This window comes from Aptenodytes forsteri, unplaced genomic scaffold (genome assembly GCF_000699145.1).
Source record: "Aptenodytes forsteri isolate BGI_AS27 unplaced genomic scaffold, ASM69914v1 Scaffold229, whole genome shotgun sequence".
NCBI lineage: Eukaryota > Metazoa > Chordata > Aves > Sphenisciformes > Spheniscidae > Aptenodytes > Aptenodytes forsteri.
The window spans coordinates 2,059,753-2,082,662 of NW_008795863.1; the positions used below are offsets into that span (position 1 = coordinate 2,059,753).

Below are 22,910 nucleotides of genomic sequence, written 5' to 3' on the forward strand. Positions count from 1 at the left end.
GCTGAGGGCCCTCACTAGCACCCCGTCCCTCTAACCTTGGCATGTCATCCCAGAGCTTGTCACGGGCAAGCCTGATATTATCCCCCTCTCCCTTCAAGTTTAGTTTAAAGGTCTGTCAATGAGCCAGGCTAGCTCGTGAGCAAAGACCCTCTTCCCCCTTTGAGAAAGGTGAATCCCATCTGACGCGAGCAGGCCTGGTGCCATGTAGGTCATCCCATTATCAAAAAACCCAAAACTGTGGCAGTGGCACTAGCCACGGAGCCATATATTAATAAGACTGGGTCCGTCTGTTTCTTCCAATGTCACTGCCCGCAACTGGAAGGACAGAGGAAAAAGCAACCTGTGCTCCAGATTGCCTTATGTAAACTTGCAAACATTTTGTCAAACCACACAGTTAAACTAGGATCCCAAGGCTCAGCTCTAGTTTCAATACAACATTAACAGCACAAAACTCATGATTTCAAGAGGGAGAAGCCAACCTACCTTAACTTTCAAATATACACCAATGTTTCCAGCATTTTTCAACGGCAGCTGCTGTTTGGCTGTTGAACCCACACTAGTAGATAGGTATATTGTCTGGAAAATGTAAAGAAGTATGTATGTATTTATGTATATATACGTATATAATAAAACCAAACATTACAGAAGAAGTAGGCTAGGAGAGGCAAACTTATTAAAACACACTTTGTAAATACATGCAAACCTGTAAGTCCTTGGGAGCATGTATCCTTGCTGTTCCAGCTCTTGCTCGGAGAGGAATACTTTTAATCACACCGCTAGGTCCTGGACTATCCACTTCCACATCAACTCTTGCCAAGAATTCATCCGCTGGACCCAAGGAATCTAGGAACAATTCCATCAGTAACAAAAGCAAGCAAGTCTGCTAGCAGCAAGAGCCATTTCCATGGATGCATGTCTCACTTCAGCTACTGTCCAATCTTAACATATTAATGTTCTGGTGATATTAACAGAAACTCCCCCCATTACCCTGGCAACACTTTTTTTTCTTTTAAATAAAGTCTCACAGGATCTTATTTAAGATTTTTACCTTTCTGTCAAATGTGGCTGAAATTGTCCCTAAAGCAAACAAAAAACCCCACCTTAACATACTAGCCAAACTAGTTGATAGTTGTACTATTTCCTATTTAGGAAGCTAGAAAAACTCAAGAGGTTTCTTCAAATTTCTTATCTATTTTGCAACCAGCGCAATGTTTTCTTAAGTGATGATTTAACTCCCTCAGCAAAAGGAGTAAAGCAAATTCCACACATTTTGCAGTAGATAACCGCTTTGTACAGCTTGATACTGAAGTATAAATACCCCTGTTAACATCTAAAAGATTAAGACATAGAAGTATTCCACTGAAACTGAATGCAATAACCAAAATATTAGGACACAAACCAAAGACAGAACATTTAATTTCAAATTTGCAGCCTGTTCCTGCAGTTCTAACACGTGCATACATTAAAAGTCAAATTTGTTTTAGTTGAAATGAAAATCAAATTGCTATACCTGAACAAGAAATTTGTTTCTTAGGTGCATGGAACAGAACCCAAACTGTTAAATCTTCAGGATCCTGAAAAAGAAATTGGTTGACTCATTTTAGGGAGGGGGGAGGAGGGAGAATTACTCAAGAGAAAAAAAAAATAAAACTATCAACAAAACTCTACCGCTCAAATAGGTAGACTCCCCAAATATCATTACTGTCAACCCAGATATTCAGAACCATCATTTCAGACAGCAAATAACAGGAAGAATCAGTCAACTACAAACTACTCACTTGCCCATCATAGCTTGCATGTATCACATGATTTACAACTGACGGAGCTGCTATCTGAGAAACTGCATCCATTTGAAGCGATTGTTCATTAGAAGGATTAACTGGTTCTTTGGAAAACGTGAAGCAACGCCAAGCTACTGCATTCTGTCAAAGAAATAAAGTATTAAAAGTATTAAATCTCTTATTGTCACTAACAATAATGCTGACAAAGCTGAGAAATACAAGGCAAGTTCTGAACAACCTAAGTAGTTTGGAAAAAACAAGATTAGCCTGTAGTTTCAGTTAGTATGTGGTAATCCAGCAAACTAAAAATAGTCAGAAACCCTTCTACAGTAAAAGGAGACAAGCTGGAACTGGTTAGTTTAAGCCTTCAAGAAGTTTGGCTGTTCAAGACCAAAACTCACTAGTCACCAAGATGACCTGATCCAATCTTAACATAAGGCCAGTCCTTTCTTGTCCCCCCCATGTAAGGAAACAAGACCAGCTCTTCCCACAGCACAAAACAGCAGCCAGCCTAGCCAAAAATCTGAAATCTGCATTGCCACAGAGATGCAGAGGAGCATATTGTAGCCTGTAATACAGGCTATTATTGTCTAGTGGGACACAGAGTGGATAGAGTGAAGAGTCCTGCTCTTGCTCCTGCAGAGGAAGAAAGAATATGTTAAACTTGCTATGAAGCAAGTCTGGCTGCTTGTTTGAACAGTCAGTTGTTCCACTTGAACAGTGGAATACGTCTCCATCTTTTCAGAGGGAAGGATTAGGCAATACAACCCTTTTGCTATCTGCTGCCCTCTGCTCTCCGATTAGGCAACACAGAGGCAGCAGTCCATGGCTGGGCTTTAAAAATGAAAAAACACCACCACTAAACAAAACCCCACACCTATCCCAGAAGCATTTTTGTTGGCACCATTATAGCTGAATCAGATTACCACCCTGCAAAAAAAAATTATTTCCTGACTAACCAAAGATTTCTTGGGAATCTTACATCTAGTGTCCAGGGTATGTTTCTTAATGACATATAACAAAGCGTTTTGGTATTAAAATTCAGTATCACAAGAAGTTAACTTTCACGTACAGGAAGTTTACTGTACTTACGGCATTAATAATGAGTCTAATTGGCACAAAGGCATGGGTTTTGTTGATAAGTTTCAGCGGAAGAGCCTTCCAACTGCCAGAAGTCAAGTCACCAAAATCCAGATAATCTCTTTTCCCCGTTTCCACCTGGTTTTAAGGCAAAGCAGAATTTATAAGGAAGGAAAACCTCCAAAACACACTACCATACGAAAGCACCAGGAAAGTAAAGATGTTATTCACTTATTCCATCCTCTTAATGCTATACCCGTATACCATACCTACCTCCTACCAGGGGTAGGAGGAGTCTAAGAAACACATTTCCTTTGAAATTAAAAGGGGTTACACCCAATTGGCTATCTCCCACATTTTGCCTCAATCAATTAAGCCAATCTTAGTGCCATGTTCATCCACCAAAACCCAGCACACAACTGAATTATTTTGGCTAATTTAAAATAAAAATAAATTTAAACTATGATTACTGCTAGCAAGTAAGAAATGTCAGTTTTAGATAGTTAAAATATCATTTTAGCAAGTTAAAAGTTAAGAAAATAATTAAGAAATAGTTAATTTTTTGTTAGCATAAAAAGACTTAAGTGCCATGATCTGCAGCAAAATACAGCTTTTATTTGATACTTTTTCCAATCTCAGGAATATAACAAGACATGCAGAGATATAGGATAGGGTTTAATTTTAATTTAAATATGAAGCAAGTTTGAATGAACTATACCATGAAGAACATGGAGAATGATTGATTTTGCTGAATTATGTATTAAAAAAATCCATTGAAACTTAAATTAAAATTTATGGAAGAAGCATAAAAAAAAAATCACATCCATTCATGTGTATTCAACTAGAATATCATTACTTTAAAACATATACTTAGCCCAAAGCAGGTTAATACACCACCTTAAAATGCAAAAAAATTGTTAGCTGTGGTTAATGACTAAAAATTTTCCTTTTATCAGCAACGTCACAGACTGTAGTGTAATTTGTTCAGTCACCTCCAAAAGTACCATCAATCCCATTTCTGCCTGTCCATACTCTTAAATTTAGGACTATAGCCAGATTTAATTCTTAATGTCCCACTGTCTCCCATCTGGTTGCTCTTCATAAGACAAAAGACAAAGTATTTTATACATCCACTTACTTTTAATTTTTAATTAGTCCAAAATAAGAAAATAGTCTCTACAACCATAAATAAGCTGAAAGTAATAAGAAACCAAGACAAAGCCTACTTGATGTAAAAAATAAAGAAATCCTTACAATTGGTAATAAATGCTTTTTGTTACATTTTAATGCCCAATGGTATCCAACATAGCAGATACTTAGAAAGCATTAGGTGTTTAAGATCTCATCCATTCTTTTAATAATGAAAAAGCAATACCTTTTAATTTATACTTTTCAGACAGTTACATAATAATTCTTCGTTTCCAGCTAGGTGCTTTTCCACAGCTAAAACGTCCTGGATTGTTTATGAGAAGCTTATATAACTTTCTCCTATATTCCCTCCCCACTCCAAACATAAGAAATCCCAGGCTCCTTTGAGGAACAACCTTGCATTCCTATGCTTTTCCAGTGTCATTAAACTATTCATAAGATTCCACAAAAAACCCCAACACAATAAGCAGCTACTTACTTCTAAATTAGGATTTTCAGCAACTGCTGTCAGAACTACCCTACTTGCCAAAGCTTCTGCCTGAACGATTGTCTCAGGATCTGCAGAAACTGGCCAAGATGAAACGTTGAGAATACACTGAAAGATCCCCGAATGACAAGGTAAGAAAAGTATTTTCAGATCATTGGTAGAATAGGATCCTACGATGGTTTTGTTCTTGAAAACCAGACATTGATATTTCACAGGATCCATCTGAAAAACAAAATCTCTGTCATTTTCAACAGGCCTCTTGCCAGAGGACAGCTTCTTTCAAAATACCACATTTATCTGGCACCACTGCTCAACACAGACATTTTGTATACATTTTTGCTCAGTATTAATTATTGCGTCTTCATATTCATGTCCCACTTCCATCTCACTCAACTGTAGGCATTTTCTTTTAATTTAAAGAGTTAGGTAAGTCAGCCTGAAAGTTGCTGGGGTTTCTTTCCAGCATCTAGTGTAAGATTAACACTGGGATTATAGTATTTATTATATTTGAAAGTGAATTCATAAGTGAAGCCCTGATTTTTGAGAAAGAACAGCAGCAAAACAAACAAAGCCAATTCTACTTGGTGGTTTCTGCCATCAAAGGTGGGAGGAAGAGGTATGGTGGAAGAGTAACGGAAAGGTCAGTGTATGGAGGTCACCAGTAAATCCTAGTGCAGATGCCTTAAAGTTTCTGTTGTGAACATACTCATAGATAATCTTCAAGCAGGAGCAACAGACTGCAAGTCATGCTCAGTGTATGTCAGAGTTAACTTGACTGAAAAAAAATTTTTTTAGTTATATTGTGCAGCAAACAAATTAAATGTATATATTTATTCATGGAAACATCTGTAAATGGGACTGTCAACTGTAAAGTAATTTCATGAAAAAAATCACTTCCTGGTACAACAGAATCTCAGGTTTGAAGAGCTGCATAAGAGCCCCATGATACTGAGTGACTAGAAAAATATGTAAGAACTCTTAACTCTCATATACACGTGTGTATATATACACGAACACAGAATTGTGGTTTGGTGGTTTTTCAAGAGGAAATATTCAGAGAAAACGAGAGCAAAACCAGAAGTCATACTCCTGGAAAGATATGTGCTACATCTGCTGGAAAAATACACCTGAGGAAGGATATGGTAAGGATTTATAAAACTTAGAAGCAGCAATATATAAAGTGAATTACTGTCCATTATTTCTCAGTAATAAGGACCATCAGACAAAAACAGCAAGAATCAGACTAAAAAAAAAGAAAAAAGCAGTAGTGCATAGAATCCTCAGCTGAACTGAACTGTGGACAACACTACACAATTTCAAAAGTTTAACTAGATAGAGAGCAGTCCACCAAAAACTAGTAAGAACAGAAATAACATCTGGCTCAAAAGTTCCCAAGCATCAAACTGCCAGAAGCTCAGAGTGTACTATGCTTGTTCTGTTGTTATATTCTTCTCTACTGAGAGTATTCATCAGTAAAGGAAATTAAATTATACTGATGGACCTTTAATCTAACTCATTCTAATGTTCTTGAGATCTTTTATGTCTGGAACTACTACTGTGATGACAGAAGTAGATAGAATTTAAAAGATTAAAGTGCAAGATGCCCAATCTATGGCCTACAAGCTACATATAACCCACAGAACAACCCATCTAGCTTGAAGTCTGCTCCAAATATTTCTCACTCTCTGTCACACAAGATGTCCCGATTTCAAGAAAAATGGGAGCAAACTGCACAAAATGTTTTAGCAGCAACAGTCCTCAGTGTGGATGCTTTCTTTTTTAGGGCTGACTTTTCTTACATACAAAGGTGGGAATGAATAAGGAATAAATTCAAACCTACCACACTTTACAGACGCAAAACAATTCTACAAGTCAATCCCATCATGTGGCATTCACCTCTCTATGCCTACTTGTTGGAGTAAGTCAGGTGCCCTGCCTGAAAGAAGGTAGCACTGCTTTTGTGCATATTAACTATAAAATGGGAAAAAACTACAAACCTGTACAGAGGGGTCTAATTTTACCTATAACATCTGGTAAGATTACAGCATTATTCCTACAGCTTTATTAAAAAAATCTCTTACCTTTTCCCCATTAACTGAAACACTGAGTATTCCAATGCTGACCTGCAACCACCGTTCAGTTGGATTAAAAATGCTAAGAACCGTCTGTGATGCAATTCCCACACAACAAGCATTAGGGAACTTCAATTCTTCTGGTACTTTCACATGTCCTTTGGAAGAAAATATGCTCCTGTTAGTTCCAAGTACCCAGAAGCAAATCAGCACTCAGGCTGCCACCACGTCAAGTTTATAAACACATTTGACTAATGCTTCATTATGGCAAGAAAATGTTCGACTCCTACAGTCTTCATAAGAATGTTTTCCACAAGCCTGATACTCAGAATTTCAATCGTTTCTAATTTGCATCTTACTTGGAGTTCTACTGTCACAAACAAAAATATTTATGGAAATACCACATCCCATGCAGACACTAACCCACAAAGTATACATATACACCTTATATAAAATACTCAGTGTTCACAATTTAATCAGTACTAGCTCAACTCAGAAAATATGAATATCAGTATTACAACATCTTTAGAACATTTACACCAACAAAAAGGAAAAATCTTTTTTTACCAGAGTATAACTGTTACCTAAAAAGGTGTTCAGGCATTTTTTGCTACAGAAAATACTGAGTACTCCTAGAGTAGATTTTTGCTGTAGAAGTGCAGTCATCAAAAGTTATCACCAAATCCAAAAGAAATCCTGCTTCAAATATTTTACTTCCAGGAAGTCCTTACTTCTAAAATATTCAAAATAACTCTTTCAGAGGAATTGCAACATTATAACGACAACTCAAAACTCAAATGAAAGTAGGAGTTCTCTGGCATGTGGAGGATCAATCGTCATTACACCCAGAAACCCACTAATGGGTACTCATGTCAAATTAAAAATTTGACTTCTCAGTTAGAGACACACGTAATCACCTGTAGTAGTTTTAGTTACTTGAGCAACAAGCTTTACTCTAAAGCCACACCCTCTTACTACACTCCAAAAAAGAAAATTTAGCACAAGTATGAAGGTGAAAATATAAACCAAGACTAGCATCACTGGAAATTAAGTTCAAAAACTCAAGTTTGCCAAAAAATCAAGCTTAGACTACATAGATATTCAGAGTTCAGAAACATGTATATTAAAAGCAGGCAAAGAGTAAGATTGTTCAAATTTTACTATTTTAAAATGTACTAAATGATCAATGATTTAGAACAATCAATAAACAACCTATAAACTGTCACAAATTCAAACCTTCAACCCCATTAGCCTGTCACTTTGTCTGAAAGAGTTGGCCAGAAAAAAAAGTATAGCAAAAAACTAAAGAGATCATAGGTGAGAAGAAGTCTTTAAAATAAAACACTCATTTGCATTGCTTAGGTTTAGAGCTAAGTCAAGATACAAAGAAATAGCAGAAAGTACAGAAGGCACTTGGCAGCTTCTTTCCCCTTCATAACCAGAAAACAGCTTAAGCCCTCCACTCTCCTCCTCGGATTTTTTTTGCTTAACTGACTGCCAATACCAAGTCAGGCTGGAGACAGAAATGTCATCTACTTTCCAGATAAAATGCAACTGAATTTCTAGAGCATGACTTGTCTTGCCTAGTATGAACTGCAGCTACGATTTCTCTTCCTCCTATGAAAGACAGTTCTGCATCCTTTAAACAAACACAAAACCACTAAATGCTGAAGAAGAAAGCTGAAATCCTTCCAGATTATGAAAAATTTCTTTTAAGACTATTAGGGGGACTATAATAGACATTGAATTCAGAGAACATGATTAAATAAGGAAAATTAGTAATACCTTTTTTTAAAATAACAAAGCTTGCATAAAGAATAATTGTGGTTACACTTAGTAGTCATCTTAATTTTATTTACTATATTAGCATCATCATTATCGCCATTCTTGTCCACAGCTGCATTTTAAACACACTAAAACACATGCTTACCAATATCAGGTGATTTTGGCAACTCCCACTCGTTTCTACCAGCTCCAAGAGGTTGTCCAGTACAGGATTTTATATTTAAGATATTCTTGTTCCAGGAAGTAGAGTGTGGATTACAAAGTGAAGCTGCACCCAATGAGCCAGGACCAATACTTGGACCTAGAGGAATTCCTACCATAAGTGGATTCTCAACATGTCCTGCAGGGATACCGGAACAAGGAAGCCCTGCTGGAAGACCAAAACCTGCAGAGCTGCAGCCATGCAACTGAGACAAAACTGTATTTCCAGTAGACAGTATATTTCCCAGATGCTGTTGTGCAAATGGAGTCGTTGCAAGAGAACGTCCCGTGAGCAATGTGGGAACAGAAGAAGAAATTGCTTGACTCTCAGAGGTAGTGACGTGGGATTTAAAGCTTGAAATAGGAACATATTGTTCACCAGATGAGTTTTGATTGAATGGCATGTAAGTGCTTAATCCAGGATATATGGGTAATACATTCAAGGATGGTAATCCTTGTCTCTGTGCTTTGCTTGTTTGATCCTGGCACGCTTCTTGTGCGTCAACATTAACAGAAAGTGGCTGAAAGATGCAGTATTTGCTTGGTAAAGCTGATTTAATATGGTCTAGCTCTTTATGATTTGCTGCTACATTTGAAGGAATAGATGCAAGCTGCTTTTCATTCTTCGGCAAACCTTCTTTGGACAGTTCTTGACCCAGTACATCATCAAGCTTTCTTTTAAGACCTCCAAGTTCATTTTCTTCTGATTTCTGGTCAATACTAAGCAGTGCTTCTTTTGTATTTCTTTGACATGAGTGGTCTTCCAGATTTTCATTTGTATGTTCCTGCGAAGGAGTTGGGCTGGCTCGAATTATTGTTGTGCTCAGTTCACTAGCATTTTCACTCTAGTAAACAAATACAATATGCAGTATTACAAATTTTAGAGAAGCAAATAGGGTACATAAAACAAGACAGACCTTAATACCGGTATTGCCATCCAATATAAATAATCAAGTTTGTCGAGTCTTGTCTGAAGTTTTGCTTTTCTAACATCTGTGGCTCCTCACCTCGAAAAAGAAAACCTGCAACTTCAACCTGTTTGCTGTCTAAAGTCACATTCTAGCTAGGTGTACTGGGTCTGGCTGGGATGGAGTTAATTTTCTTCACAGTAGCCCCTATGGTGCTGTATTTTTAGATTTGTGACCAAAACAATGTTGATAACATACCAGTGTTTTAGCTTTCGCTGAGCAGTGCTTGCACAGTGTCAAGGCCTACTCCATTTCTCACTCTGCCACTCCAGAGAGTAGGCCAGGGGTGGGCAAGAGGTAGGGAGGGGACACGGTCAGGACAGCTGACCCCAACTGACCAAAGAGAGAATCCATGCCATGTAATAGCATGCTCAGTAATAAAACCATGAGGGAATTTTTCCAAAGTAGCTGTTGCTTGGAGACTGGCTGGGCATTGGTCTGCTGGTAGCGAGTGACTGCTTTTGCATCACTTTCCCCCTCTTTCCCCCACCTTCACTTAAACTGTTTTTATCTCAACCCACCAGTCCCCCACCCCACCCCACCCTTTTGCCCTTCCAATTCTCTCCTCCATCCCACTGTGGGGGTGTGAGCAAGCAATTGGGGGTGGGGGTGGGGGGGTGAGCCACCAGCTGGGGTCAACCTACCACATTAGGCATTAACACCAGAAGAATTCTCTGCTCTCTGAAGTTACTACCAACTAAGAGAGCTTCCACAGGGCCAAAATTGTTTGATTTTCTATGATTTTATAAAGTCATTCTGTGGGAAAGTAACTGTACTATGAAAAAACCCTAATGGAGCAGATTCCTAAACTCACTGACAGATTCACAGACATTATTATTCTAAAAAACAGAGACCTGCAGTGAATTTTCTTATTTATTGTGTTTGGATCCAATACCACGAAGATTTTCATGTTTAAAAATGCATGAATCATAGAATTGTTTAGGTTGGAAAAGACCTTTGAGATCATCAAGGCCAATAGTAACCTACCACTGCCAAGTCCACCACTAAACCATGTCCCTAAGCACCACATCTACACGTCTTTTAAATACCTCCAGGGATGGGGACTCAACCACTTCCCTGGGCAGCCTGCTCCAATGCTTGACAACCCTTTCGGTGAAGAGCGATGAGGTCTCCCCTCAGCCTCCTTTTCTCCAGGCTAAACAGTCCCAGTTCCCTCAGCCGCTCCTCATAAGACTTGTACTCCAGACCCTTCACCAGCCTCGTTGCCCTTCTCTGGACACGCTCCAGCACCTCAATGTCCTTCTTGTAGTGAGGGGCCCAAAACTGAACACAGTATTCGAGGTGCGGCCTCACCAGTGCCAAGTACAGGGGGACGATCACTTCCCTGCTCCTGCTGGCCACACTATTTCTGATACAATCAATCCTAATCGACCCTATTTCTGATAGAATCGATCCTAAATAGCAGCATCCAAGTGTGGTATAGATTATTTCTTTTCATATTCTTTATTACTTTCTTGAATGCAAAGGTGCTTACTAAGGTCTAAGTTTCTTCTAATAAGAAATGAAAATCCCCAAGCATTAGAGTCCACTAACAAAAAGCTGATGTGGTTAGGTATCAAATCTGTACTTAGGGTTCTTAGTAAAAGCTAAGGACCTAGAAGCAGTAAGTTACAGTAATATCACAGCAGACGGATTTTTTGAGAACAAAAAACCACCCCAACACACCACTGAAGACATACGTGCCAGCTTTTTAAGAAAAAAAAAAAATTAAGAAGCTGAGTGGTCCTGAACCAAATCATTAATCAAAAAGGATTAGTTTAAGATGCATGAAAATGCACTGATACAAACACTTTCTTTGTGCACTTACACAAAGAAATCATTCAAGCCGAAAGACCTTCCATTTTGGCAGGTATGCATGGTGTAGGTGGAATGAGTGCACCTTATCCTGAGAGTCTTAGGATTTCTGTACTTAGGAATCAAACCAAGAGAAAAAGAAGTATGAACCATAAATATGCATACACACAAATATGTTTCAAGGAATCTCCTATTGGGTTAACTGTCAAGAGCAGAAGTGATTACACGCTCTCATGCTCTGTTCATAGCTACTAACAATAGCACTGGCACTAATCAGTGGAGGAGGACTGACCATGGGAGAACCACCCTCCTGCAACTGGCATCACACTTGGAAGTCTTCACAATATAGTGGATGGAACTCCAGGTATTTCCCCTACCGATCTGAAAAATGAAAGTGTTCTTGAGATGTACTACAAAGGTTAATTTTTTTCTTGTGAAGTACATCCAGATCACAGATTCCATTTTCAAAAACGGAGTTTCAAAATAGTTCATAAAGTTTCAAACCCAAAACTAGACAGTGTGGTATCAAAGCAATCAGACATCAGCTCAGGACAGATGTACCTAGAGAACTCTGACACAGGAACAAGAGAGCTACACAAAAGGATGAAGAGCATCTACAGTATTAAGCAATTGTTCAGCTTAAGTAAACGGGACTTGGGACACAGGGAAAGGCATCTGAAAGAAGGGGAAAGAACAATAAAGTAGCTGATCAGATTGTTGTAGAAAAGTAAGCTGCAAGTTACAATCTTTTAAAAAGGGCATTCAGGGCAGCTGCCTGAGGTGAGATGGCTCACCAAGCCAAAACAACCAAACAAGAAATAAAAAAAATCATGCACCTTCGACAACCTGACCCCAGTATTAAAGGGAGAGGGCACCACTGGTTAGACAGATTGTGCTATAGGAAGTGTTCAGATCTGAAGATAACACTAACACAAACATTCTTGTTGTCTGTAAGAAGCTTCAGGCAAAGGACATGAAAATGGCTTTTAACAAGTACAAATGAGATTAAGATCTCTCCGTCTCTTTCTCTCTCAGTGGTCTCTCTCTCTCAGCGTAAAAGATTACTAACCTAAAGGAATAAATTACCACTGCAGCCTTATAAATGGGACTTACAAATGTACTCATAATACAAATGTAAAACTTTGGCAAAGTACTTGAGGATCTCCTTGCTAAACTACCCTGGAGAACAAAGACTACTCAAACACTAACATCTCTTCAAGACAGAGGGGCAAACTAGTATGCAGCCAGTTACATCAAAGCATCAAGAGCCAGCCGTTTGCATGAGATGACAGGAATCTGGAACCATATGCATTTCAAACATGAGATAGACCCAAGAGCTGATGCTATGCCAGCATTGACTGCAAGCAAATGCCCACTTAAATTTGCCCTTGGGTTCCTTCCTACAGGACTGCGATTCCCACTGGAAACATCAAGATGGAAAAGAACAGATATTCCCTGCGTAACTTGAGCAACTAGACCTAGAACAAAACGGGCTATAGGCCAGAACACATGCTTCCTTCCTCCTGATGCTTTCAGCATGAAGCAACATTGCTGCTGGTGTTCCTATAGGAGGAAGAAAAGGCTTCACTAAGCTTTCACTAGCCACCAGTTCTGAAAAGCCTCACCCTCTGCAAATGAAAAAAAAAAAAGCATAGTACAGAGCATTTCTATTTCCTGTGTTAGAGGAATCCACAGCTAATAAAGATATTACAAAATAAATGTAACCACTCAGGTTTACACAGATATGGATGCAGTCAGAGAGGTTTTTCAGCTTTTGTTGTTTGTTTTTTAAAGTTCCATCCACACTTCCACACACTTTGGAAGGTGGGAGGCATAACAAAGATTCCAGATTCCAAGGAACCCATGGATTTAGATGAAAGAATGCCAATTATCTTAATCAGCATAAGACTACAAGTCTGAACAAAAGTTTCACTCTCAGAGTACACTCTTTTTGCTAAAGCAGTAAAAACAGTCAGAATGACTGTCAGAGGTAGAAAATGACAGCTTCAGTTCTGAAAAAAGAAGTTAAAGCTAAAATATGTATTTATAAACATTTCTCCAGGAAAAAAAAAGGAAAAATATTCTCCTAACAGCTGAAGCTGAGCAGAAAGGGAGCCTCAGGGGTGATGAAAGCAGATATAGATCCTACAAACTACTACTGGAATACTGCACTGCATTCCAAGAACAGAATGACTTAACAAGCAATTGGGGGGTGGGGAGGGGGAGGGAATCAAAGGGGAAAAACACACCAACTCTAACTTTTGAAAAAAGTTAGTAGTTCTTTGAATGTTTTACTTTTTTATATTCATTAGGGTTTGTGCATTTAACATAATCTATTTCAGAATTTAAATTTCTGAAACTGGGGAGTGGGGGAGAAGCAGAATACCTTTTCCCTATGCACAGCACGTCCTAAACTGTTCCAAAACCCTTAAGGCTTTTCTAATTTAGAATTAGTTTGACCATTTAAGGGTTTGGTTTGGGGGTGAGGGAGAGGTATTGTTTTGTTTGTTTGTTTTAAAGAAAGGGAATTAATACATATTTACAGTTCAAGATTTTCTTACCCAGTATGTCTCCGGATTATGTATTACAGCTGTGTTCTTAAGGGTACTGTCAGATGCAGAGACGTATGTTAATCTGCTCATGCTAGGACTTGAGTAAACTGACTGAGGTAGTACACTCTCTTTGCAAGAAGATTCCTGATAACATGATGTGCAAGTAAAGTCAGTTTCAGACCTGAAAACAGATTCAAAGTATATCAGTATTAGAATATATTTCTAATGCTGCCCCCAAGAAAAATCAATGCTATGCATTGGCTATACTATTCTAAAAATCAACTTACTTAGCCATTCTGTTTAGTACAGTCAGTAGAAATGAGAATTCAGCTCTCAATTAACCTTTACAAGTTCTAGCTTTGATGTACATAAAACTCATTTTCATTAGATATAAATCCGTAAGGCAAAGCATCAGAGTTCCACAACTGAACTCAGATGCTAAGGTCACAGAAACAACACAACAACTTATTAAAAGAAAAAAGGTGCATCAATATACTTATATCTAACTAGATGGAAGAATGTCAAATAAAAGCATTCAACATCCCAGGCACCACACATTAGTATTTCCTATTCACTGCTGAGATTCTCTTCACTTCACACACCTGAAAACACAGGATCTCTCACCACTTTGTCAAACACGAAGAGATAACATGAAAATGAGTAAAGTCACTGACAATTTTAACTGAAAATCCTAATGTCTATATAACACATTTGCAAAAATACACATACTTCTGCACATTTTAACTTCTGAGAAATGCCAGACAGCCTGTAATTCTAGTATCATGTACAACACACTAACTGTAGTTAAATATCAGTGACCTTAAAAAATAAGGCAATCAGTTGCCTCCTCTTTTTATAAGAACATATATAGCCATTGGCTACTTGCCATGTTTATATGTTTAAGACTACACAATCAACTTAGTTGTAATCTTATAGTTTATATAACACTTATTGTTATGGGAGCTCATTTAAAAAACATTGCCCTTTCAGTTGCTAAGAAATCTTAGACGCAAGTTGCAGTTTCAAAAGGTGAAGTGGTCAAAAGCAATACAAATATTTCTACCCATCCTCTCTCACAACAAGCAGTGGTATGAATCAGAGAACCAAACCGAGTGAAATACTTACAAGTTTAAAAAACACATCTTCATTGGTCTATACAATGTCAAGCTTTGTTATCATATAATTAACATCATAACCCCCAACCAAATAGCTTTATTTGTAATAGATTAATTACAGTAGAACAACAATTAATAAATATGGGATTTTATAGCTCCATCAACACAAAGCTTTAGGTATCTGAGATATATGACTAGCTAACAGGCTGAATATTTTGTATTCTTGCATTACTGGATAATCCCGAGCAGAAACAGCAATGTTCCTACCCAGCATCTCTGTCTCATCAGGCCAGTGAGGAAAATAAAAAGTTAACAATTGCTTAAGACTGCTTCCCCATATGCGTAATAAAAGCAAACAGAAAGCTTAGTCTAAGAATGAAGTCTTAGCCTAATAAAGATCTTCTATAAACTGAGATCAAGGTCAACATTCAAACTAAAACTTGATCCCTCAAAAATCTTCATGAAGCATTAATAATTCTTATAACTTGTATCAAGAAATTTACCCTGAAAATGCTGTTCCAGAAGTCTCACTAGGAGAAGAGTGGATTAGTGGTGAAGTTGAAGGTCTGAAGCTATACTGCTCATCCTCCAGAGGGTGCAAGTCACATTCAGGTAGAATGGGTTTACGCTCTGGTAAATAAACAGAATTTAATAACAGTATTTATTTAAGCACAGGGAACAAGTCTACTATCAAGAAACGCCTTTTCAACAACTAGTTACATTTATATAGGTTTACTTACCAGTACTATTCTGGAAAGTTGGGGAGAGCTTCTCAAAAGTTACATGTTTTGCATTCCCACCGCCAGCAGCACTGGTATCTTTGTTTCTCTTCTCTATTTTTGCATTTTGTTTCTTTTCATCATTGTTCAAATTCTGCGTAGGCTTTGCTTTTGTAGGACTTACTGAGACATATTTACTAGATTGCTTGGCAGGTTTTAAGTTGCTGAGTGACGGAGTGTTTCCTGTACTTCTTTCCACCAAATCATTACATGGCTCAGGAACAACATTTGTTGCTTGATCTACTGTTTCTGTGCCTTCCCCAATACAACATCTACTAGTGAGATCGTTGGTCTGGTAAGCAAGCAGACTTCTCTGTGCCACTTCCATTTTTGCTGCTAAAGGAATTCCACATGTCTGTGCTTCATTTCCAGTAGGTGAGGTTTGGGTATCGAGCGTATCTGATCTAAGATCAGCATTCACTGACTGTAAGTGTTTACTATTTACTAAATCTGACAACTTTTCTGAATATTTAACACTATTTGCAGGTACATCTTCATGGTTGGGAACACCAGATAGGCTAGAGAAATTCTGAATACCATTTTCTTCATTAAAATAATCCAGAAATCGCTTCTCCATTTCTTGCTGCTTGCTATGATTATTTATCAAGTCTTCTGCAAGAGTATCCTTATTGTTATCTTTACTCAGTAAAAAAGTATCAGGCATAAGGTTCTGGACAGATGCTTCATGTTTCACAATACTCTCGTATTCACTTTCATGTCCAATCTCATCTGTTTTTTTGAGGTATTTTTCCATATCAAATGCAGTATTTTCCACATTGCTGGATAATACCTGATTAGCAGAGAGTTCCATCTCTTTAACAATTCCAGGAAGGAAACATGTTCTTTTACTTTTATTAGAGAGTGACAACATCATAGCAGCTAGCTGGGAAGGATCAGCACTGGAGGAAGCATTAGCAATAGCAGAGGCTATTGTGCTAATACTCAGGACGGAGTCAGAATGATTAGATAAGCCGTCTTCAAACTTGTCTTTATGAATTCCATCCTACAACAAACCAAAACGAGCTAAGCTCCAAATCAAGAAATTTTTGTTTAGTGTTTTGTGTTTTGGTGGTTGTCTCTTTTTTTTTTTAATTATTTTGCATTTCGTTATACGGTAATATATTAACACTTCTAGTTGTCACATATTTCATCGACTGTCAAGAAGGAATACTGCAATAGGCATAATTCTCATTAAACTGATTTTTTAAGTCTACTCCACAAAATTTTTTTAAATATTAAATAAAGATTGCCTGCTAGGAAGTCTTAGTTCCTGTAAAACTTTTGAAATCCTTAAGTGTTTTAATTCAGTTGGAAGAACTGGGAGTAAAATACCATCAGGAACAAACACAGCAGAGAAGAAACTACCATGACCAAATACACAGTATCTTCCCAATTAACTTTAAACCATCTGCCTCTGTAGAAGGGGAAGGCAAAGCTATTTCTACAGTTTTCTCTATCACTCAAGTCTTATTTTGTCTTTAGTTTTCAATATTGGCTATTCTTAGCAAAGGGCATGGAATAAGTAGACAAACATGTCCAGACCACAATCCCTATCCACCTCTCTTAGATACAGATACATTCAGGAAGAAAAGAAAACATCTGTCCTCCTGTAGATATGCATGCATGCCTTCATAACATCCTCAGAAAAAGACTGATGAAGTATGGAGCAGATAAGTGGACCATGACCGGACTGAAAACTGGCTGGTCAAAGGGTTGTGATCAGCAGCACAAAGTCCAGCAGGTGGCCAGCCACTCACTAGTGGAGTACCCCAGGGATCAAGACTGGGGCCAGTACTGTTCAACATCTTCATTAATGACATGGATGATGGGGCAGAGTGCACCTTCAGCAAGTTTGCCCATCATACAAAACTGGGAGGTGCAGTTTATACATTAGTAGAGTGGGCTGTCATTCAGAGGGACCTCAACAGGCTGGAAAAATGGGCTGAGAAAGATCTCACGAAGTTCAAAGGGAAATGCCAAGACCAGCACCTGGATAACCCCATGCACCCGTACAGGCTGGGGACCGACCAGCTGGAAAGCAGCTTGGCAGAAAAGGACTTGCGGGGCCTAGTAGACATGAAGCTGACCATGAACCACCACCAATGTGCCCTTGTGGCAAAGGAGGCTGACAGCATCCTGAGCTGAAGAAGAAGTAAGAATTACTAAGAAGAAGTAAGCTGAGTAAGAAGAGTTGCCAGCAGGCTTAGGGAGGTGATCCTTCCCCTCTACTCAGCACTGGTTGCGACCACATCTGGGGTGCTGTGTCCAGTTATGGACTCCCCAGTACAAGACAAGACACGGACATACTGGAGACAGTCTAGTGAAGGGCCACAAAGATGAGTAAGAACTTGGAGCATCTGTCATATGAGGAGAGAGCTGGAAATCTTTAGCCTCACGAAGAAAAGGCTCAAGAGGAAATCTTACCAATGTGTACAAATACCTGACGGGGAGGGGAGGGGGGCAGGGAGGAGTAAAGAAGATGGACCCACACTCTTCTCTAAGGTATCCAGTGAGAAGAAAGGCAACAGGCACAATTTTTAATACAGGAAATTCCATTTAAACATAAGGAATAGATTTTTAATGTCAACATGATCAAACACTGGAACAGGTTGCCCAGAGAGGACCCAGAGAGACTACAGAGTCTCCATCCTTGGAAATACTCAAAACGTGACCAGACCTTGAATAACCTGCTCTGTTTGACCTGGCTTTGAGCAAGAAGGGATGGACTAGATGATCTCCAGGAGTGCCTTCTGACCTCAACCGTTCTGTGATTTGTCTGTGTTTGAGAACATTTTAGCATCCATATCAGACTGAAGGTGACCTAAACTTGTACAAATTGAGGGTAGGGTAGATTAGAATCTGGATATACATGATCAAAACCCCAAATTACTCATTTTGTATCTAGAACAATAGAGATAAGAATAAATTAGAAAGAAAAGCAATTATGGCAGTACACAGTCAGATGAGCGATCCAACCAGTCCTCCTGCATTTAAGTCTGCAGCCTTCATCATTTGATCAGCTAAACTAAGTCAATCTTGCTAGCTACCGACTCCTTTCAGCGATCATGTAGGAGAAGGGCTGTTTCTGTAACTGAATGGGTCTGTATGTGTTATGCCTGATCAGAAAAAGAACATGACACGTTAAGGTAGAGAAGCTAGGATTACCAAATTGAAAATACACCTTTTTCAGACTTACACCACATCAATATTTTTGAATTTTATCAAGTAAAAGACTTAATTCACATGCTAAAGACACGTTGTTTCATTTAAAAAAAAAAGAAGGGGAAGACATAGCTGAAATTCAGAAACGTGATCGCAGAACATCAATAGCCTAGGAATCTCTCAAAAACTATGGGCTGACAGACCAAGTAACTCCAAAAGTGAAGTAGGGAGAAAAAGGAAAATGAGATGGTGATAGTAACACCTGACTCACCACAGGATGGTGGCATTCTAACAAAACTATCCTAACAAACAGTGGCACCTGCTAGGAATCAGATGATCAATATAAAAAGCAGTGAGCTGATATGAAAGTCCAAATTTAGCCGTACTCAAAGCAGCAATAATAATAGGAATTATTTGAATTTTGTTCAAGTTCATAGTTGCACTTAATAGAAAAATACAAGAGAAATACCTTTGCTTTACTTTTGGTAGCAGCTTCTATATTAATGCTCTTATGTATTCCAGCTGCAGTATCGATCCTATGCCATGCACCTTCACAACTGGCAGAATTTGCACGTTCTTTTGTTTGTGCTTCTATGTCATCTAAGAACAAAGAAAAAGACAGGGAATTAATTCACAGTAAGCTATCTAAACACCTGTATTCTTGGGATACACATGCTCCCTTAACGCTCTATAGAAAAAAAGAGCTGTTATAATAGCACAAAACCAAATACTGCAAGCATCAATTGTTTCCTGTACAGTACTCAAAGTTTACATTCAAGTCACAAAATTAGCTGGCATTAAGAATACCATGCTCACACTCTTCAAATTTTATTTTCAGGTAGCTTATCATATTAGCATAAGCTAAACACACCATTTCATAAAATGGTGTTTGCAAGATAATATGAACATTCTCCAGTAGAAAACTAGAAGAGTTAGATATGAGTAAAGCCAATTTTCTTATGCTGGAGACAGGGTTTGACTGAGGTAGATAGCAGTGAACTGGTGATTTTGAAGTGTTATGTTTAGGAGGGAGAGGTATGTTTCTGAAACCATCAAAACCACGAATAATCTTCTTGATTAGATCAAGTCCAAACTAGGAGGTATTATTCATATGAGATCTAGAGGATACCATTTCCAACAAATGAGTTCCTGCTTGAAGGAAAACATCTGGACTCCCTAGGACATTAAAACCAACTTTTAAAGGATGCTCTGATCAGTGAGAAAACAAGTATGAAACAAACATTTTTTGTTTGGGTTTGGGGGGGGTTGGTTGGTTGTTTTTTTCTTTTTTTTCTTTTTTTTTTTTTCTTTACTTCTGTTCTTATAGTAGATATTTGGGGTTTGGATATACTTTGTATTTCAAGTAACGCCCTCCTCAGGTTATTGACCTCTCAACTTCCTCTCCATCTGCTGCTCCTTAAGCAGGAATTGCATACTGGTATTGCTGATAAAGATGATTACTGCCAGTACTACTGAAAATCAGATGGCAGTAACTATTAATATCTTGGCGACAAAGTAACCCAAATACCTACTTTCTCTAGCATTTATAGCAACCCTCATATCAAAAAACCTGCATGGTTTTTTTTGACAAAAATCCAGACTACTGTATAGTGAATTTAAGCACACTAACACTAGATTTAAAAAAAATAATCATCATTGGAGACCCTTTAAAAATATTTGCAAGGTTCCCGCATAAGGAAAATTACAGCTGTAAAGCCATTTCAAGGAAGCAGGCTCCATAAAAGCCTGATGGATATTTTTCACCAACGCAAAAAAGTACCAAAATCACTGCACTGACGGTACAAGCAGGTTCACAAAGACTGATGTTGCCACAGTTCTATTAAGAGCAGTAGAGACGCTTTAAAATGCAGACATCCTTTCCTAAACATACCTTATTAAGTTGATAGGCATATATATGCACCAAAATGCGTGCTGTGATCTTTACATATAAAATTTTGGCGGAATCTCCTGAATTATTACTTTAAGTTAAGCAGATATCATGGGAGTGTAACATTTTTTTTTAAAGATGGCAGGAAATAATGTACACTATGTTTTATGCACACACTGTCAGCTCAGATATAACCCGAACCATTTTCCTTCTTTCCCTATATCCTCTATACCTATATGAGCAAACAGACCAATTTTCCAGGGTTTTTGTTTGTTTTTTGGCAACACGTTTATACAGCTTTTTTCAACAGGAAAACTCCGAACAGACTTTAATTATCAAAAGACATTCTGGTAGCTATCCAGTATCTGGAAATGCTGAAATATCCAAGACAATTTAGGGTAGTACTTAGTATTGAAATGTTCTCTCTTATAAGCGTTTAGGTTCTGTGTTTTTCTGGGGGAAAGGGGGGTGGGGGAGGTGCTCACAGCAAAAAAGATATTTGGTGAATGAAAACCAGTCTTTCTATCACAGATTACGCTTAGTAGTCTTTAATAGCTATATACAAGTAATTCTTAACTACTGTTATAACCACTGTCTAGGGCTGACCCTTCTGTTCTATAATTACCTGGAAACACCTCAGACAATTGCGAAATCTCTTGGCCGGTGTCACCTCCTGATGAATCAGATTGCCTTAGCAAAGCAACAGGTTGCCTTTTCTTCGGAGATGTAATATAGTAACCAAAAGATGGCTATAAAAAAAAAAATATTACCCCAGAATACACCATGAGTAAATTTAGTCATTAATAAATCGGTTCAGTGGGCTTGCAAAAGCAGTTCCAGCCACAGTGCCTCCCCAGTTGGTGTTTGGCACTCATACCACCGAGAAGTAACATGCATTAGGCATTAGCATTGCAAATGCCTAATCAAAATACATACGCTTCCAATATATACATAAAATAAACTAACAACTTATTTATACCAGTTAGACAAAAGAAACTACATATGCTTTCACCATCTCTGCCTGGAGACATCTCTGCCGCTCAGCCTCTGAATGCACGAGGACAGAACATGCCGATTCTACCAATTCAGCAGGACACGACTGAATTACACAAGCATATTTGACTTCTTCCTCCCATTGTACACACTTCCCCACTTTTTTTTTTTGTCTGCAACACAGATGAGATAGTGTCTACCAACAGTAGATAAGAGAATAGACAGGTATCAGATAGATGCAAGAAGCATACAGAAGTATGTTGGTAAGTTAGAGTCTAGATGACTATATTTTTACTGAAGTCGGGCATTTGCCTAGATAGCGCATCAACTATCAATAGCCAAAGATACCCTCACTGTTGAAATACCCCTGTCTGAGCAGCATTTCACTCAACTACTATGTGGATCGTTTGCTTGGACCTCCAACTTGCACCCTGTATATGGTGTAGTTTTCTCTCTCTGATCCTACACATAATTAGTGCCTCACCAAAAGGTGAGGATCAAGATTCATTGATAACACCAGCCAGCCCTTCACATCAGAAATTCCAACTGGGAAACAAAAGCCAATCCAGACCTGTCACACATAGAGAATTTCCTTCGCAAGTGAACGGGAAAGTAATTCTCAGAAAGAATTAATTATAATATAAAAAACCAAAAGTAGCACTAGCTGTTGTTCTTGTCCTTTCCTTGTGTCTTAATACTGATACATACCCGTTTCACATCACTGCCTCCACCAAGACAACCAAGAGCTTCAGATCTCTGACCGAAGAACTCCCCCAAAGACAAACGTAAGTAACTGGCATCTTTATCAAGATCAGATGTTCTCAGCAGAATGCAGCTATTGGCAGATTTCCATGAAGTATCTGCTAATTCAGATGCATTTAGAACATCTATTTTTTCCACCTGCAGACAAAGACATTTCACAAGTTGTAACTTGCAAGTAAATTAGAGAACTATTCTGTTTACATTGAGATAATTAGTTACCTGCACAAGTTTGTGTGCTTTCTCAAATTCTTCCTGGTCTTGTGCAATCATAGCTGCTGCTTCAGCTTAAAACCAAAGAGAACATTTATTAAAATAAGGCAT

At 38.3% G+C, this 22,910-nt stretch overlaps 1 protein-coding gene across 1 annotated transcript in view; it reads right to left on the minus strand.

Annotated features, from left to right (window-relative positions):
- CEP192 (centrosomal protein 192) overlaps positions 1-22,910 on the minus strand; it is a 78,832-nt gene that overhangs the window by 40,506 nt on the left and 15,416 nt on the right. The window contains exons 10-24 of the mRNA XM_009284087.2: positions 22,809-22,873; positions 22,536-22,727; positions 21,460-21,583; positions 19,416-19,546; positions 15,746-16,787; positions 15,509-15,635; positions 13,900-14,071; positions 8,500-9,400; positions 6,579-6,727; positions 4,489-4,719; positions 2,874-2,999; positions 1,779-1,922; positions 1,511-1,574; positions 704-843; positions 484-576 (exon numbers count right to left, since the gene is read on the minus strand). Of these exons, the coding sequence (XP_009282362.1) occupies positions 484-576; positions 704-843; positions 1,511-1,574; positions 1,779-1,922; positions 2,874-2,999; positions 4,489-4,719; positions 6,579-6,727; positions 8,500-9,400; positions 13,900-14,071; positions 15,509-15,635; positions 15,746-16,787; positions 19,416-19,546; positions 21,460-21,583; positions 22,536-22,727; positions 22,809-22,873 (3,701 nt within the window). The remainder of the gene's footprint in view (positions 1-483; positions 577-703; positions 844-1,510; positions 1,575-1,778; positions 1,923-2,873; positions 3,000-4,488; positions 4,720-6,578; positions 6,728-8,499; positions 9,401-13,899; positions 14,072-15,508; positions 15,636-15,745; positions 16,788-19,415; positions 19,547-21,459; positions 21,584-22,535; positions 22,728-22,808; positions 22,874-22,910) is intronic.